The 17,056-nt window shown below is 42.5% G+C and overlaps 2 protein-coding genes across 2 annotated transcripts in view; one reads left to right on the top strand and one right to left on the bottom strand.

The window, feature by feature from the left end:
• The window catches only part of GLUD1 (glutamate dehydrogenase 1), a 41,968-nt gene extending 28,937 nt beyond the window's left edge, over positions 1-13,031 (bottom strand). Inside the window, exon 1 of the mRNA XM_066620209.1 lies at positions 12,542-13,031. Coding sequence (XP_066476306.1) covers positions 12,542-12,950 — 409 coding nt within the window. The 5' untranslated portion in view covers positions 12,951-13,031. The remainder of the gene's footprint in view (positions 1-12,541) is intronic.
• A 435-nt stretch (positions 13,032-13,466) lies between these two features.
• Positions 13,467-17,056, top strand: part of SHLD2 (shieldin complex subunit 2) — a 46,159-nt gene continuing 42,569 nt past the window's right edge. The window contains exon 1 of the mRNA XM_066619911.1: positions 13,467-13,490. The gene's annotated coding sequence lies outside the window, so the exon portion shown is untranslated. The remainder of the gene's footprint in view (positions 13,491-17,056) is intronic.

Below are 17,056 nucleotides of genomic sequence, written 5' to 3'. Positions count from 1 at the left end.
AAGCTACCCACTGACTAAAGTAAAGTGTTTCATTAGAAAAACAATAATAGTTATATGAAAGTTATACTGCAAAGCTGTTTTAAACATACCCGGCATTTCGATAACTTATGACTGTAGGACTCAGACAAGATGTTTTTTGTTATGAAAGGATTAGATTACAAAAAGTGACTCATAACCATGCAAAATACTTTCCACTGAAACAAGCAAAGAATTTTGTTAGGTTTCGGATTTTCTTTTTGCTGGCACACCCAAAAGTGTAGCTAGCCGATTCATTTCTGTTCCACTGCAAAAGAAAAAAGTGAGTTACTTTTAATCCTCAACAACTTTAACGGTGCAAGACTGAAGCCTAAACTTAGACCTGAAACATTTTAAAATGTATGACCAAATCCTTTCTACAGCTGTTACCACAGAAGTAAACGAAGTGGAAGAAAAACTCCTTTTTAGAGAAAAGTATTTAAATGAAAAAAACAGACAAACAACTGAATAACAAGAGACAACTCTGTGAAGATGAGTCATTTAAAGTTATTTTATAACATGGTGATGAACAGCAATAATACAAACAGGTTTTTGAGTTGCCTGGGTAACACTATAAAACAAGTCAATTTACTTATACCACAAAACCAAACAGACCAGGAAAAAAACATGTTTCAATCTAACATCAAATAAAATATCTTTCAACCCTTTTTTAAGCCTTTATACAAAATATCGTTGTTGATTTTTATTTCTTCATCTAACCCGAACTCACCTCATTGCATTTTGGGACAATGTTGACAATGCATGTTTATTTTAGAAATGGTGAATAAAGTTGTTAAAAGTCTGCAGGAGCCAACCAACCGCATTATGTGCCGGGCTCATCTCACAGAACAAAAATGACTTTATTCTAGACACAACTAGAGATAAAGTTGTAAGCACAGAAAACTCAAAGGAATTTCTGCCAGTGGTTAACAGACTGAACCAAAAAGGTTTCCCCAAATAAGAAAGTAGTATACTAAGAATTTGGAAGGAATCTCCTGGAATTTACAAGCATGCTCTCTATTTTAATCAGTGTGAATTTTTCACTCTATCCAATCCAATTTTGACCTCATGACTCCAAACTGCCAACCCCTTAAAAACCAAAATTCTAGAAATAAGTTTTTTTTCCAAGATAAAAAATGGTTTACGCAGCACTTTAAGGGCCCAATCCAATTCAACTTTCCAGTGCAGCTGCAATGCATCTCTGAAGTAGTGGAACAAATGTTCTTTACCTTGAGTATTTTTAGGAATAATTTTTACAGAACGCAAACATCAAAGAAGACAGCAACTTCTTAACCCTTCCTGTTAGGCTTGTGAATGGTAATCTTTGGGTTATATGAATTTCAGCAAATAACTGCCCAAGGCAGAACCATTAAGAGGCAACTCTTCTCCATATCAGTCTACTCCAGGGCTTTTCAAACTGGGACATCGTGATGCCCCAGCCTGTGGGCCCTGGCCTGTTTCCCCTTAAGGTGCAGGGGCAGCCTAGAGGCAGGGAGGAGGCAGTGGCGCAATCCCAGGATCATAGTGCTCAGGGGGGGCTGTAGGGGCTTGGGTCCACTTACCTGAGCCTCCTGCAGCCTCCCGGGGGTGTGTGGGGAGCCCTGCACGACCTTCTACAGGACTCCCCACAGTTTTACAAGTGAAAGTGGAGTGACTGCGCTCCACTTCATCCTTAGTGGAGGTGGGGCGCGATAGCTCCGCTTTTGCTTTCAAAGCTGCGGGGAGCCCTGTAGAAGGCCGTGCAGCGCTCCCCGTACCCATGGGAGGCTGCAGGAGGCTCGGTTAAGTGGACTCAAGCCCCTGCAGCCCCCTGAGCAATGCAAGCTTGGGGATCACGCCGCTGTCTTCCCCCACCCCCACAAGAACTTAGAGCTGCTCAAACTCTCCCTGAGAGTTTGAAAACCACTGCATCCTTTAAACTGCATCTTCAGCAGCTATATTCTAGAACCAAAAAACCATCGTTAAAAACAATCCAAGAACTAGACATTGTTCTGACCTAACTGTCCAAAAAGGCAGTGAATAGTCATATTACAGCACTTATGAAAAGTTCAATAATTCACAGGAAAGCAAACTAACCTAAACTTTCTATACATAAACCATTGAACTATGATCTTTTTGGCCTCCTTTGATCTTACAATCTTTAAATATTATCACTCCTAACGATACAACCCCATGAAACTGTCTTATACCAATGTCAGTATTTAGGGTCACTGAGATCAATATTACTCTTACTAACCTATTTTTGCCTGGCCCACATGTGTACATATTTGGTCCCTGTTGCGTATATGCATTGTAGGGCAGAAACGGCTTAACACAGTGTCATCTATGTACATGATAGCTCCTAGTCCCAAGAACACACAATCCAAGAGACAAAAGAGGAAGCAGAGAAACAGATGCAGGGAAAGACTGGGGAAAATATGCAATTATCTATTAAGTATGCTTACTTACGGTATAATATAGAGACTAAAGCAGAAAACAGTCCTTGGTTGTTTTAGATTATTTTAACGTATTGCAAACTGCCTTGGTGGTCTCTTCACTGAGATGGAAAGGCAGCCTAGAAGTTTTTAAAAATATATAGAAAACAATTGTCTATTTTGACCAATAACCAGCTCTCCAAAACTTTAGGTAAAAGCATTCCCCAGCTCTGAAAGCATGAGGCCTGAAACTAAACAGTGGTGGCAAAACAGATTTTCTACACATTTGGCATTCAAACTTGCCATCCCACATATCTACACAAAGGTCAAGAAAACATACTAGTACAGTGGTTCCAAACATTTAAGCATCAGGACCCATCTAAAAAAAAAATTTCACTTTTTTTTTTTAATGCTTTACTTTATTCTGTTGTTGGCATCCTTCAGTCTCAGAAGACTATGGTATCGTGCTCTGAATAGTGGTTCTGGAACATGGTCCTCTCCAGTGCACGAAGCCTGGGTAATGTAGATATGGAGGATAGACTGTTAACCATGCAGCAAATCTCCCCTTCTCCACGTCGCTCAAATGGTCCAATGGAAAGGCAGATGCCAATACAGTTGGTTCCAGCGGTGTTGCAGGAGTTGCCAGAACGTGACTGTGTTCAGCCATGAACTGCCTCAGAGACTCCGGCTCCAGATTTTGCCTCGAGGTTGACTCCTGAAGCCTTTTCCATAACTGGATGTAGCCACAAGGTAGTGGAGGTTTAAGATCAGACTTGTCCTTCTCTCAGATGAGCTGCCTTCCCAGGTTAACGAGTCCCATCTACCCGGTGGTTGTTTAGTCGCCTCTTATGGCAACTACAGCCAAACTGCAGGCCTATTCTTATCCCCCAGCCCCCAGGGGTAATACCAAGGGTATTTTATTCTATGTAAATAAAAAACCAAAAAAGCATTACATAGATATAAAATATGTTACATATTTTTTTAAAAGTAGAAAAATGTGCAGAAAAAAGACAAATATATTCCTGACCAAAGTTAATCTGCATATCAACACATTCATACAGCTTATATTATATCAAGGAATGGCCTCCAAATATTCTCAAATACGTCTATGTGCAACTGATGCTGATATGTCATTTGCTTGAATACTGATAAATGCAAAATATCATCCATCGGGCATATGAAGGCAGACGCCTTTCCTTCCAATCAAGTAATAAAGGGTGCAATCCTAACCTCTTTATGTCAGTGCTTTCCAGCACTGGCATAGCAGTGCCAATGGGACATGTGCTGCATCCTATAGTTGGGTGTCACATGGAGGTCTCCTCAAAGTAAGGAAATGTTTTTTCCCTTACCTAAGAGCTGCATTGCCCTTATATGATTGCTGGAAAGCACCACCTTAAGGGGTTACAATTGTGCCCTAAGTCTTTTTGCCATCATGAGGGCACAGAGTCCATTTCCTTTGGCGAGGTACGAGTCTCCAAATAGTGGGTAAATAATTGAGAATTACATATATATCCATAAAAATCAAAGGTTGCTGTAGCCCAGTCTTAATATTATTTCTCCCCAAAAACTTACAACAACATACATGTAAAAAATTTTAAAAATATTATAAATTTTTCACTTTCTAGCCACTCAGGCCTCTGTGGATATAATGGTGATTGGGTAGCAGTGCCCACCACAGCAGCAGGTTGTCTAATCCTTGATGCACATAGCCAAATCTGCCTTATCGGTTTCACAAAACATCAAAATTGGGTTGCAACCCACTGGTGGACTCCAGACCACAGTTTGGGAACTGCTGCATGACTGAATTAGAACCTGCCACTTTGAAGTTGTCCTTAAGCCATTTCTGCCCAACACTGAATATATGCAACATGGATCAAATGTGTACACTTGAGGGCTGGGCAAAAATTGGTTAATAATGTACCATTTTCCCCACTATTTTACTATAAAGTCATTGAACCTGAAGAGCCCAGGATTGCACTGTTTGGCAACATTTTATAGGAGCTAACACCATATTAACCACTATCTATCAAGAAGGCAAGTAGAGAATGATGGAGTACTGGATACTTACAGAGTTTAAATTCTACTTGAAATGATTCATAGAGCAGACTTATGGAAGGATATGCTACTTTTGCTGTACCAGCAATTTCAAATTCATCATGAGTTACATTCAATATTGAGAAAATATCATTCAATGAGAAATGAGATTTTAATCAGTGGCAGTAATTCAATGGTCTTTCCAGGAATTTGGATCCAACAATGGAATTAGAATCAAGCTGTATAACAACAGTTTAACTGCTTATACTCGACTCCAAAGGGTTCGGGAAATACTCAAAGGCCAGAAGCGAATGCTTAATAGTGCAGTCTTAAAGATATTAAATGTATTTACATATGCCAAAAAAAGTGAAATGGGATGTGAGTGTGTGTGTGTATATTAGTATACATTCCTGATCTGAGCCAGCTATCAGATAACTGTCTTCTTTTGCTAACAAACGAAGTAGCTCAGATTTGTTCAGCCCTATGAAGATCAGCAGTTTGAGCTACAGATAAAAAGACTTGAAAATCAGGCTTTGAGGATGAAGTACAGACAGCTTTCATCAAAATTCATTCTACACTAACTATTATTATTATTATTCTTATTAACAGTATTTATATATCGTTTTTCAACTAAAAGTTCACAAAGCGGTTTACAGAGAAAAAAATCAAATAACTAATGGCTCCCTGTCCCAAAAGGGCTCACAATTTAAAACGATGCAAAAGAACACCAGCAGACAGCCACTAGAAAAGACACTGCTGGGGTGAAGTGGGCTAGTTACTCTCCCCCTGCTAAATAGAGGAGCACCCATTTGAAAGAGTGCCTCTTATCCAGTTAGCAGGGACCTATCTGGCTACATTTCATTCTCTAGACAGCTGTTCACATGACGAACGAGAACAGCTGCGATTTCCTTTTAAGACACCAACTCTAAGCACGTGATCAGGCAAGCAAAATACACAAACTAGTGCAGTATTTTAATTAGTGTATGTAACTAATTTTCACAGAGAAATCATGTTATAAGTTTTACATCAAACTGGATCCTTCCTTTATTTCTTACCCTTTTGTTACAAGTGAACAAAGCAAGTGTATAGTGGAATTTGCAGTCATGAGGGAATTCTAATTTCATGGTGACTGTTCAGTGGTACTGCAAAACCCCTAAAGAACATGAGTTTTCAGGTTCAAAAATTGTGTTTCATATCAAAAGACCCAGGTTCTGCAGGGTTAACTTAAAATAAGTCACATCAAATGTGACATTTCAGAGTGAAAGCAAAGAGAGCTTTTAACATGCTAGCTTCCCAGCAGAACATTTCCAAGACAGTCCCTTTAAGATGGAAAAGCATTCCCCCACACCCCAACAACAGAACAGCTACTCTTACTGTGAAACAGCACAAGCAAGATTTTAAGCCCAACACTCTTGCTGTAAACAGACTTCCGGGGCTAAATTCAACCTGCAGACCTTATGTTTAAAACTCCTGCTCTAGCACATGAGAAAGTATGTATTATTTTCTTCATTGCTTCCTAACACCAAAGCAATTCGTTTGGACTGTTGTTGCCTGGCTAATGAAAAATAAGTTACATTTTCTAGTTTATATTGTTGAAGGTCCCAAGGTACATGTTCAGCTCAGGGACTTAAAGATTGCCTTCTTACATATTTTGACCCACTTCTGGGCTTATTGTGATATGGACAACTTCCAAAATAAATCTAAATTAAGAGCAAAACAAAATTACTTCTGAATCAGCCTTAATTTGTATATTCAGCACTTTATGCAAGCTGGCTATCTGTATGATGAGGGCACTCATGCAAGGCTCGACTATTTCAGGGTTCTGGTGTTAAACATTATTTGCTCTCAAAGTATAAAAATGCTGATCTAAGGACTGTTTCATAAGTTCTTGCAACAAAAATTAAATTTCTATCAGAAAAAGGACAGACATTCATCTACAGCAGATGAATGATAGAATGTTTTCATCCCAGGGTAGCTTCTAATAACAACCCAATACATACTAGGGGCTAAGATAAAGCATGAAGCAGAAAATCACTGTCCAAATCATGCCTTAAATCATGCCATGAGCTCAGTAGGCAAACTTGCAGGTAGAGAGATGCCCAACATGAAAATACTATCAGCTACAAGAACCCTGTAAGATAGGTGATCTCACAGGATTATTGTTATTATCAATGTACTGTATGTAAAGTGCTTCAAATACCCACAAAGGACTACACAGATGCCAAGTACTGTGTAGAATCTATCCATTCACTGACTTGATGCCAATGCCATATTGTAGTACTAAGTTTGCGTAATAGTACTTGGGACTACTGTTTCATGGTGGAGCACAGGCTTCACTTGTTCCAGCTTTAGCATCTTCAAGGATCTCAGATATTTGGGACTGGAAAACATCTTTGCCTGCTGAGATGTTTAAGATGTGAGGCACTCTAAATTATGGAGAAATAAATTTTGAGGAAAGAAGTTCAACCATGCACTGATAAGTATTTCATGTACACTAGCTTTAAAAGAAAAACCCACAACTTTGACCTTTTGACTTTAATCTTCCCAGTATTAAAAGCTGATCCTGGTAAACAGCTGATCTTATCTTTCAGCTTAGTACTTGTTCCGTCCTAGATTAATGATTTTTGCCCAGCTATGCTGAAGGCAAAAACAGGCAACTCCAAATTTGTTTACTATCTATACATTTATTTAAAGTTCAAATGTTTACCCTTCCAACCCAAACCACTTGGGACATACTTTAGAATATCTGCATAAGCAGGCTACAGTACTATACTAACCTTCTTTAAATTACTAATGCCTTATTCAAGCATTAGAACCTAAAGATTTGCCATAACTACTCTGGAGTATTGTAGAAAATTGCTGTTTGAACCAAGTAGTGAAGTCAACACTAGCCTATCATATTATGCTAGTGCTCCGGAAAACCAAAAGCAGTTTCCTTGAACATCACTGGGAAGAAGGTCTCACAGAGATGTTATTACAGCAGAGAAATGAAAAGCACCCCAAATCAACAATACCAAGAAGGTTTTGGACTTGTTTCTCAATCCACAGATATCTCCCACCCTATACACAAGAGTAGTACTACAATACGGTATTGGCATTAACTCAATAGATGCATCCATACCATTAACTCAATAGATGCATGCATACACTTCAAGGACTTCCAGAGAAGCCCACCTCAACTTTTATTGTGAGAAGTCAGCTCCAGAACACAAATCTCCCCTTAAAAAACTGTTAAGCAAAATAATTTCTTTATCTTTCAAGGCATCTGCCAACCTTTTGGCACAAGTGGCAAATATTTAGAGTGGCACTATCACATACCTTAGATATACAGGGCACCTATGGCTACAGGACACCTGTAGCAGACACTAGGAAGCACCATAGAGCTTGAGGGTGAGGCAAGCACTTGGGTTTCACAATGTCATAGTCAGACCAAAGAGTTTGCTTTTCTCACTCCAGGAACTGTCAAACTCATACTGCTCATGACTCTTGAAAAAAGTGAAAAAAATAAATGACAGATAAGGAACACTGTCTAAATAACTACTTGGTTCATAGCAAGTTTGCAAGATCTGTTTATAGAAAACCCAGAGTTACTTAACTACTATTATGTCATGTTTTCAGCATTCCTGACTAGTGCTTCCATCATCAGGAGCTCCCTTCATGAATGGAAGGCATATTCTGCTTGAGGAAAGGGAGCTCCTATTCATAAAGAGAGCTCCTGATGCTGGAAACACTAGGAGGGATGCCACTCAATGCTTTTAAGCCAGTGGTTCTCATACGTTTTAGCACTGGGACCCACTTTTTAGAACACACTATCAGGATCCATCTAGCTTTACGAGGCTTTAAAAAAAAGGTGATCTAGGAAGAAATATTTACTTACAGGTACTTATTTGCAAAAAAAACTTGATCCATTTCTCATAATTAGGCAGCCCTAAATGAATAGTCTCAAGGATTGAGGGGCTTGATTTTATGTGACCCAACTTTTACCTGCCCCCACTACTGTCACTGACAGCTGTGGAAGAAAAATACATCAGAAAAAAAACTCAACTATTTATCTCAGTATACGTACTCAGTATAAGTATATGTACTCAGTATATGTACTGTACTGTATTTACATAAGCTTGCAAACTGCAGAAGCTCAGCTCTTTGCAGAGCAGCTAGCAGCTACCTGGTTTCTGAATAACCTCAGGGCTTGAGGCAATTAGTTATCTGACATTTCCATCAATCACGTTTTCACTGGAGGCTCTGCATGACCCACCAGAAATTGTGACACAACCCATCAAGTGGGTCCTGACCCACAGTTTGAGAAACACTGCTTTTAAGCCAATAACCCTCTTTTAGGCTATACTAGTGACTTGACTAAGTCCCAGTATAACCTTAAAAAAGGATAACTGTAAGCCTATATGTACTACCTGAATTTCCTGGATGAAAGGCAGGATAAAGATGTGAATAACTAGTACTAGCAAGCGTTACAGAGGACAATCTGCACAAAATCAATTCTTTGGCAGTTAGCTTTTTGCGAACCCTTCAATTAAACTCTACAGTCTACACAGACATCTAACAAATAACGCAAAATCCAAACAAACAGCAACACCTGAAGACATGCTAACAACTTTGAGGAAGGAAATGAAACAACAAGAAATATAGCAAGTCATAAAAGCAAAATACAGAAAATGGGATTCTGGGATCCTGATGATGCTTACCAGGTTTGAGGGATATAGTGTTAACAAGCCAATCCAACCTAACTGAACTCATTAAGCAAGAATGCTTTTTCTTTTCATACAAAAGAGGGTTCCCATCTGCTATACTGGGAATAAGCCATTGGCCTATTCTCACCACTACACAATAGAACAAAGTGATGTATTTATAACCAAAAAGATGCCATACAATAACACTGATAAAAGCCAATGCTGCAAAACTGCAGTATCAAGGAGAGCTCCTGCAAGAAGACTACAACCTGCAAATTAAAAAGTGGAAACTGTAAGCAGAAAGCAGCATTTTTTTCCTACACACTTCCAGAAAGATCATATTTAGCTCCCAAAACACACACTGAAGGAGCTTAACCATTTCACTCACTACCCCTCAGGCAACTGTGCTACATTAACTGCTTTTTTAAAACTAGGTCAAAGATAGTTTTGCTTTTACTTATACACTGCAGAATTTTCCTTCCACACTTTTTGCAGTTTCATTTGGTAATCTCTCTAGGCTATTATGTTAGCATCCCTATTGAGAAGAAATTTTCTACAGAACAACTCAAACAGGAAAGAACTCTGTTCAGGTTGCAACTACATTACTGAAAGTAGCAGTATTTGACACTAGGCATGTGCCAAATGCATTATACAACTCAGCTGTTGATGACACAAACACACCCTCCACTTCCTTTGCATCTCTTTTCTTTACATTTAAAGTGCCTCTAGGGATGAAAGGAGGAATGTATGGCTCTACCCCACCACTCCCTTTGTGTGAACTTCCTCCATTCAAAAGGTGTGAAGACAGTTCTCAGGGCTCTTGCTGGAAACCTGGCTAGAAATGAAATTCAATGTTTACAACTGGCTATGTGCTAAAGTAGCAATCCTACACATGCTTACCTGGGAGAAAATCCTATTGAACCAAGTGGGATGATGGTGCTTGCTTATCACCAAGCAAACACACTGATTATATTGCAATTATACTTTGTTCATATAGGAGACTAAAAAAAAAATCCAAGGCACTTGTTAAATGATAAATACAAAGCCTTATTCTTCCTATTTATGAGCGCATGTGCTCCACTGTGAATTGTGGAGCAGCAATACACCTAATGCCAAATAATCCCGAAGACTAACTCATTAGCTTGCCTGTGGATAAACACTGCTCCTTCCTCTTTTCCCCAAGAACGGTTGCTTTCAATAGGGAAATGGGTACATTGTTTCTGAAACCAACATTCACACAAATTACTTTCATTTTATACTTTCTTAAAGAACACAAATTATTCATCTCTCATGGACTTGAAGAGGGAGTATGACTACTTATGAGAGCACTACTAGACAGCCATGACTCCTGAGTTAGAGAGATCAAATACCATGGAAAGGATTACCACTCTACCAAGAGCAATGATATAAATGGTTTAGAAATAATTAAGAAAAAGTGCCTAAGAGAAGTATCCTTTATATAGGGTACAAAGTCAAAAATTGAGAAAGATTGTGCTAACAGGACAGAAACTCGCTCCTACTACACGCTTCTTCAAGCCTATCCGATCCTGCTGAACAGCACTCATGTGAAAGCAGTTACAGGGTTGAATTGCTCAGTTTGTTTTACATAATGAAACACTAGTTGACATTTTTAACACGCCTCAGAGTGCAGGTCATGTGAATGCTCTGCCCCTTGTTAAGTGTGATTCGTCACTGTCCCTGGCTCAACATATTTTGGGGAGACTTTTTCTGTATGTAACCAGCAGAAATCCTGATGCTCATCAAAGAATGTACAAGTTTCACTGCACACAGTGAAGTCCACATGCAGTAACACTACTGCACAGAAACAATGCACATATAATTCTTGTCCAAAAAAACTATAATGCTTACCTACTTCACTTATCCAGCAAGAACTAGAGATTAATGTGCACAGAAGGGAAGACAACTGGGTTCTTCCATCCGACATTTGCAAATGAGACATTTGGTGTGTATGGGGGAGCCTTTTAGCAATGTTCGGATAGCATTGTTCGGACAGGAACGGATAGCAATGTTCCTATTTCACATAGCTCTTAAACAGCATGGGATGATGGGTCTATATGCAAAAATTGCTTGCAAAAACAGCTATCAACTACTGGTTTCCGGGCAGCAGTGCTCCTGTGCTTTTAACAGGAGAAATTTAGCAGGTGGTATTCACATTTATTTCTCCATCAAGAAAAGCTTTAGCTGAGATAGTTCATATAGCATGTACATATATCAATGAGCCACTGCAAAAAAAGTTACAGAACTTTCATACTACAACAGATCTAGAACAATGTAGCGGACACTGCTGGACAAAACCTAGGAGACATGAAATTCACCCAGTGAACTATGATTAGTTGGAGTGTCTCCATCTAACCTTTTTCACATGAGCCTTGGGAGGCTAAAAATAAGGGAAATCTCCACCCCATATGTCCCAGGGGGAAGGGGGTCAATATCAGATATAAGTGTAACAACCAACACTACTGCCCCTTCTCATCACCTCTGCCAGAATGCTTTCCAATGGAATCAGCTTGCACACTGACCAAACTAAGAGAAACTAAGGGCCCAATCCTATCCAACTTTCCAGCACCAGTGCAGCCACAATACAGCCATGAGATAAGGGAACAAACATTCCCTTACCTTGAGAAGGCCTCAGTGACCGCCCTACCACTGCAGGATACAGTGCACACCCCATTGGCATGGCTGCACCGGTGCTGGGAAATTGGACAGGATCAGGCTATAAGTGATGTTCATGTGCTGTATAAAATGTCCCATGTGCTGAATGTTTGCTTAATGACCTTATCGCATAACAATGGGGAAAAGAGAATGTATCCCTGTCATTAGGTGGCACACACTTAAGTGGCACACGTGTATTTCATTTTGGTAGGTGCAGGTGCGCAAGGTGTAGTTTTACTCCCTGCTGCAAGGCTATTTGCTGCTAAAATGCTTGGTGGGACCATTTTAAACTGACATTTATTATGGCATTAGCTTTCCACCACCGACAATAGATACAGTGAGGGGTCTCAAGCCTCTAAAGAACCTAAGCAGAGCCCCACTGGATTAGGCCAAAGGCCCCTCTAGCCCAGCTTCCTGTATGTCACAGTGGCCCACCAGATGCCACAGGGGGCACAGACAACAAGAGACCTGCACCTGGCATTCTGAGGGAACTCACTTCCAGAATCAGGAGGCTGCACATACACATCCTGGCTTGTAACCATGATGGGCTTTTCCTCCTGATATCTGTGCAATCCCCTTTTAAAGGCATCCAGGCCAGATGCCAGCACCACATCCTGTGGCAGGGAGTTCCGCAGACTCCCTGCACTGGAGGCTGGGAGCAGCCTCTGAGGAGCCAAGGCGCCCCAAGGAAGCCGAGGGAAGGGGAGGCTCCAGGCTCACCTCCCTTGCAGGGGGTGCGGTGCTGGCTGTGCTGCGCCCGGTAGCCCTCGATGACCTCCCACTCGCCGTTGTCGCGCTTGATGGGGAAGGAGACGCTGAGCACGTGGTTGCAGGGCTTGATGATGCGCAGGATGCCGCGGACGCGGTGCCGCTTCTCCTCGGGGCTCTCGCGGGTGCGCAGCCCCTCCACCAGCTTGTCCTCCACGATGCCGGCGCCGCGGTCGAAGAAGCCCTCCACCATCTTGAAGAAGTTGGGGTCGTCCTCCCGCTCCACCGCCTGGCTGTAGCGCCGCCGCCCGCCGCCCCTCCCGACTCCGCTGCCCGCTAGCAGCGCCGCCGCCGCGCAGGGCTCCGCGCCGGACGAGGCGGCGCGCGCGGGCGCGAGCAGCTCCCCCAAGCAACGGTACATGGTGACGGTTGCCTCAGCCGTTAACGGTCAGGGAAACGCTGACCGGGCGCGCGCCGCTCTACGGGAGAAGCGAAGGGCTGAAGGGCGTCGACGCGGCAGGGCGGGGAAGAAAAGGAGGCGGGGTGGGGGAAGGGGGGCCGGCGCCTACGCGGCCCAATAGCGTAGCAACGGGGGCAGGCCGGACCCGGTCATTGTCTTAAAATGGTCCCCTCAGGGAGGGAGGAAGCGGGCGAGCCCAAGCTTGGCACATCACGGGAGCCAACCCCGCCATTGCGCATGCGTCCTATCTCTCCCCATGGCCCCCTCCCCCTTTCACTCGCGGGGAGAAAGCCGTGACGAATCTTGCGGCGGTGTTTTCTTCGGGAACTCGCTTCTAGAGGTGCGCATGCACCAAAAGTGAAGGGGGTGGGGGCAAGAGAGAGAGGGTCTGAGGCAGACTGCTGTCTGATTGGCTGCTCGCTCTGCCGCTGCGGCGCCGCCCCCTTTTGTGTTCTAAAGCGCGCGTACTGATAGTGGTTGGTTATCAACGGGGAAGTTGGGGTGAGTGAAATGGGTGAAGTGGGGCTGGGGAGGTCGCCTTGGGAATGGGCTATGGGACCTTCTGGTTTCCTTACCTCCCTCCCTCCCTCCCGTGAGTCTTTGTAGTAGCTCAGCACCGGGCTGTAGTTCTCTCAGCCGTCAGGCTCCTGTATTTTGTCTTCAAGTGGGCCTAGGCCAGTGTTTCTCACCCAGTGGTACAGATACCACCAGGGGTTCTTGAGGTGGTGTCTGGTGGTACTCATGGCACCCCTGGACACCTTCCCTCGGCAGTGAAACCAGGAACACTGCAGTGCTACAAGGCTCTAAAACATGCTTTTCCATGTTATGAAAAGTCCTCAACTCCACCATGAGCCTCTTACTGGTGTTTGTCACACTGCATCTGGGCTCCTAACCCAGAAGTAATTGATAATGATATCATCACCAGTTACTTCCAGTGGTACTTTGAATAGGTGGACTGTGTGAAGTGGTACAGTGGAGGACAAACCTTCAGAAACACTAGCCTAGGCTAAATGTAGTAGCAGAGTGGTAGGTGGCTGTTTGAAAATTATTGTAGACATTCAGATGTGCCTAGTGATCCACAGTGCAGCAGTGTGTGGCTACTTAGAAGTAAGCCCAACTGAATTCAGTGCAACTTTCCTAAATAAGTGTGTGTGAGATTGAAGCTCTAGGTCAAGACTGGGCAAACTTTTTATCAGCAGAGCCACATAATATCCCTGACACTGTGTCAGGGGCCAGGGATTAAAGGATTAATTTGCATTTCAATTTGAATAAATTTACATGAATTTGCATAAATGAATATATTAGAGAAAGGCAGCATCTCATCACAGAAAGGCAGAAGAACATGGTAAAAATCTTTCTAGGCAGAAACTCGCCATTAATAAGGTGATAAGGATGGTGAGCTCAGAGTGCAGTGGCAGCCAGGAAGATGTGGAGTCTTCCTGAGGCAGAGAGGCAGCAACCATGACTGTGGTGGCTTGGCGGCAGTCATGCTGGAGAGCTTGCCCAAGCTTCTTGCAACGCTGCTGCTCACCCCTTCTACATGGGATTTGAGGCATCAATGCACTCTGTGAAAGGCTTTTCCTTTATAAAAGGTTTCCCCCCCCCTTTTATATACCTTGAGCTAATGCAAGACTTGCAGGTATTGTGTTAGTTCAAGCCTTGAAGTATCTTAAGGTGTTAGTTCAAAACCCTGAAATAACATGATACCTGCAAGTCTCACATTAGCTCAAGGCCTACAAAAGTCTTCGCGTAGATTCAGGGCTGCCCTTTCCTTTGCTGCCTGTAGAGCTTTGTAGACATGCAACTCAAGGCAGCAGAGAGAGCCATGCGTGGAGCCTGTGCATTGGGCCAGCATGGACACCAGCGATTCAACAGCAGGCCAGAGGCCTGTTGAAGATGGGGCTCCCTGTGGGCTGGATGGAGGATCCCCGAGGGCTAGAAATGGCCCGTGCGCTGGGGTTTGTCCACCCCTGCTCTAGGTTATGCAAAGGTTTCTGTTCTCACAGCAAAAAAATTCTTTAAAGTAGGCCTTTGTTATTATCCCTATATTGCTGATGGGGGTATGGGACTGAGTGATAGTGGCTTTTAAAATCATCTAGAGCCGAGTTTCTCAATCTTTGTCCCCCACTTTGCATGGTTCACCTATTGGAAGTACCACCTGAATTAACTGGTGATGATGTCATAGCCAGTTACTTCTGGTATGGAAGGCCAAACACAATGCAACAAACACTGGTAAGAGGCTCAGGGTGCATGGGAGGGCTTTTTTGAGCTTGAGAAACGTGCACACTGGGGGTCTGCCCGCTGAGTCAAGCCACGCAGTGCTGTTTGTCGCTTTGCATTGCTGGTCTCACTGCCAGCAGGTACCACCTCAAGTACCATTGGTGATATGAGCCCCACTGGTTGTGAAACACTGATCTAGAGAGTTTATGGCTGGGAACATTCTTATTGTTTGCATTAGGGTACCATGGTACACCAGTGAGTTGTGATAATACCTCAACTTGAGACTTCAAATGATCCTTACTCAATGTTGTCTTATTTTGTTTTTCTTCTGGCACCTTGACTCCAGTTGTGTTTGCTTGAGAGTTTGTTTCCATACAACTATGGGGAATATGTTCTCAAGAGGAACTTTAATTTGTCTTAAAAACTTTTTACTGTTTCTATAGCAGGTGCCACTATGCTGCATTATGTGTGTTCAACTGTTAGTTTTTTTTGCTGTTAGTCAATAGTTTTGAAAATATGTTCCAAGAAGCAGTAACAGATTTATCAAGCTTAGCTTCTCAGTGAGACAATAGCAGATGGATAGTAGTCCTGAAAGACTACTTACTCGCCATTGTGTTTCTGTATTGCATAAGGTTCAGATGAGCACTGGATCAGCATTTCTCAACCTTTGTCCCCCAGCGTGCCACTTCATGTGGTCCGTGTTTTGGGATTACCACTGGAAGTAACTGGTGATTACATCATTGCCAGTTATTTCTGGGTTGGGAGGCCAGACACGATGAGACACCAGCAAGAGGCTCAGGGCTGCCAGGAGAGCTTTTGTGAGCACGCAAAAACTGCTTCTGGAGCTCTGCCCACCAAACCTCTTACAGTTGTTCATTGTGTTCTTGCTGCCAGGCAGTGGTTGTCTGGGCGTGTCATGTGTATTCACCGGACACCACCTCATGTACCATTGGTTGAGAAATGCTGCACTAGATGCATTCAAGGGGTACTTTCTTGGTCTGTGAGGCTGGCTAGGGAGACCCAGCAAGCCTGGTCTTTGTCTCCTTAGAGTGGGTTATGTGCCCTAGATGTTTCCAAGAATTCTTTGCAGATTTTTTGAGATTTACATGGCAAAGAACCTGATGAAGAGAAGGATTCCTTGAGGTAGAAAGTTTGGTAACCATGACTCTTCTACGTCCCTGAAATATTCAAATGCTAAAAACATTTTTTTCTCAACAAAAGATCCTAGAAGTGCTGCTGATCTATTTTGTCACACAAAGAGCAATTGATAACTAATCAATGGCATGATCATTGATCAGTTATAGGATATAGGGAAGGGAGGGGTGGGATTGGCAGCACTCACACATGGCTGGATCCTATCCCTTTCTACCAAGGGAAGTGGAAGTTTTAGGGAACAACTTATGCTCCTGCCCCTCCACCAGAAGTTGCAGTGTGCGCCTCCGTGGTGCTCGTGCATTGGCGGGGGGATGTTTAGATAGTATTTGGTATAAAAAGTCAGTATCTTAGTTTCAAGATAATAATGATAATAATAAACTTTATTTATATCCTGCCCTTCTCCCTAAAGGGACCCAGGGCAGCTAACAACATGTAAAAAAACAGATTTTAAAAAACATTAACACATAGCAGATAAAAACATTTAAAAACACATTAACAGGGGCCATAAAAACAGCAGTCAGATTAAAAGACAAAATAAAAGAGCAAGTCACAGAGGAATCAAGCCTGTAAAAAGCTAAAAGATATATAAAAAATGTTAAGAAGGCCAGAAATCAGAAGGCTTGTATAAACAACAGTGTTTTCAGGCCTCGCCGAAAACTCTCAAGATTGATCTCTGTAGGTTGTATCTGACA

The sequence above is a fragment of the Tiliqua scincoides genome, chromosome 3 (genome assembly GCF_035046505.1).
Source record: "Tiliqua scincoides isolate rTilSci1 chromosome 3, rTilSci1.hap2, whole genome shotgun sequence".
Lineage (NCBI taxonomy): Eukaryota > Metazoa > Chordata > Lepidosauria > Squamata > Scincidae > Tiliqua > Tiliqua scincoides.
The sequence above is the reverse complement of the archived record's forward strand: the minus strand, read 5'-3'. Positions and strand labels throughout refer to the sequence as shown.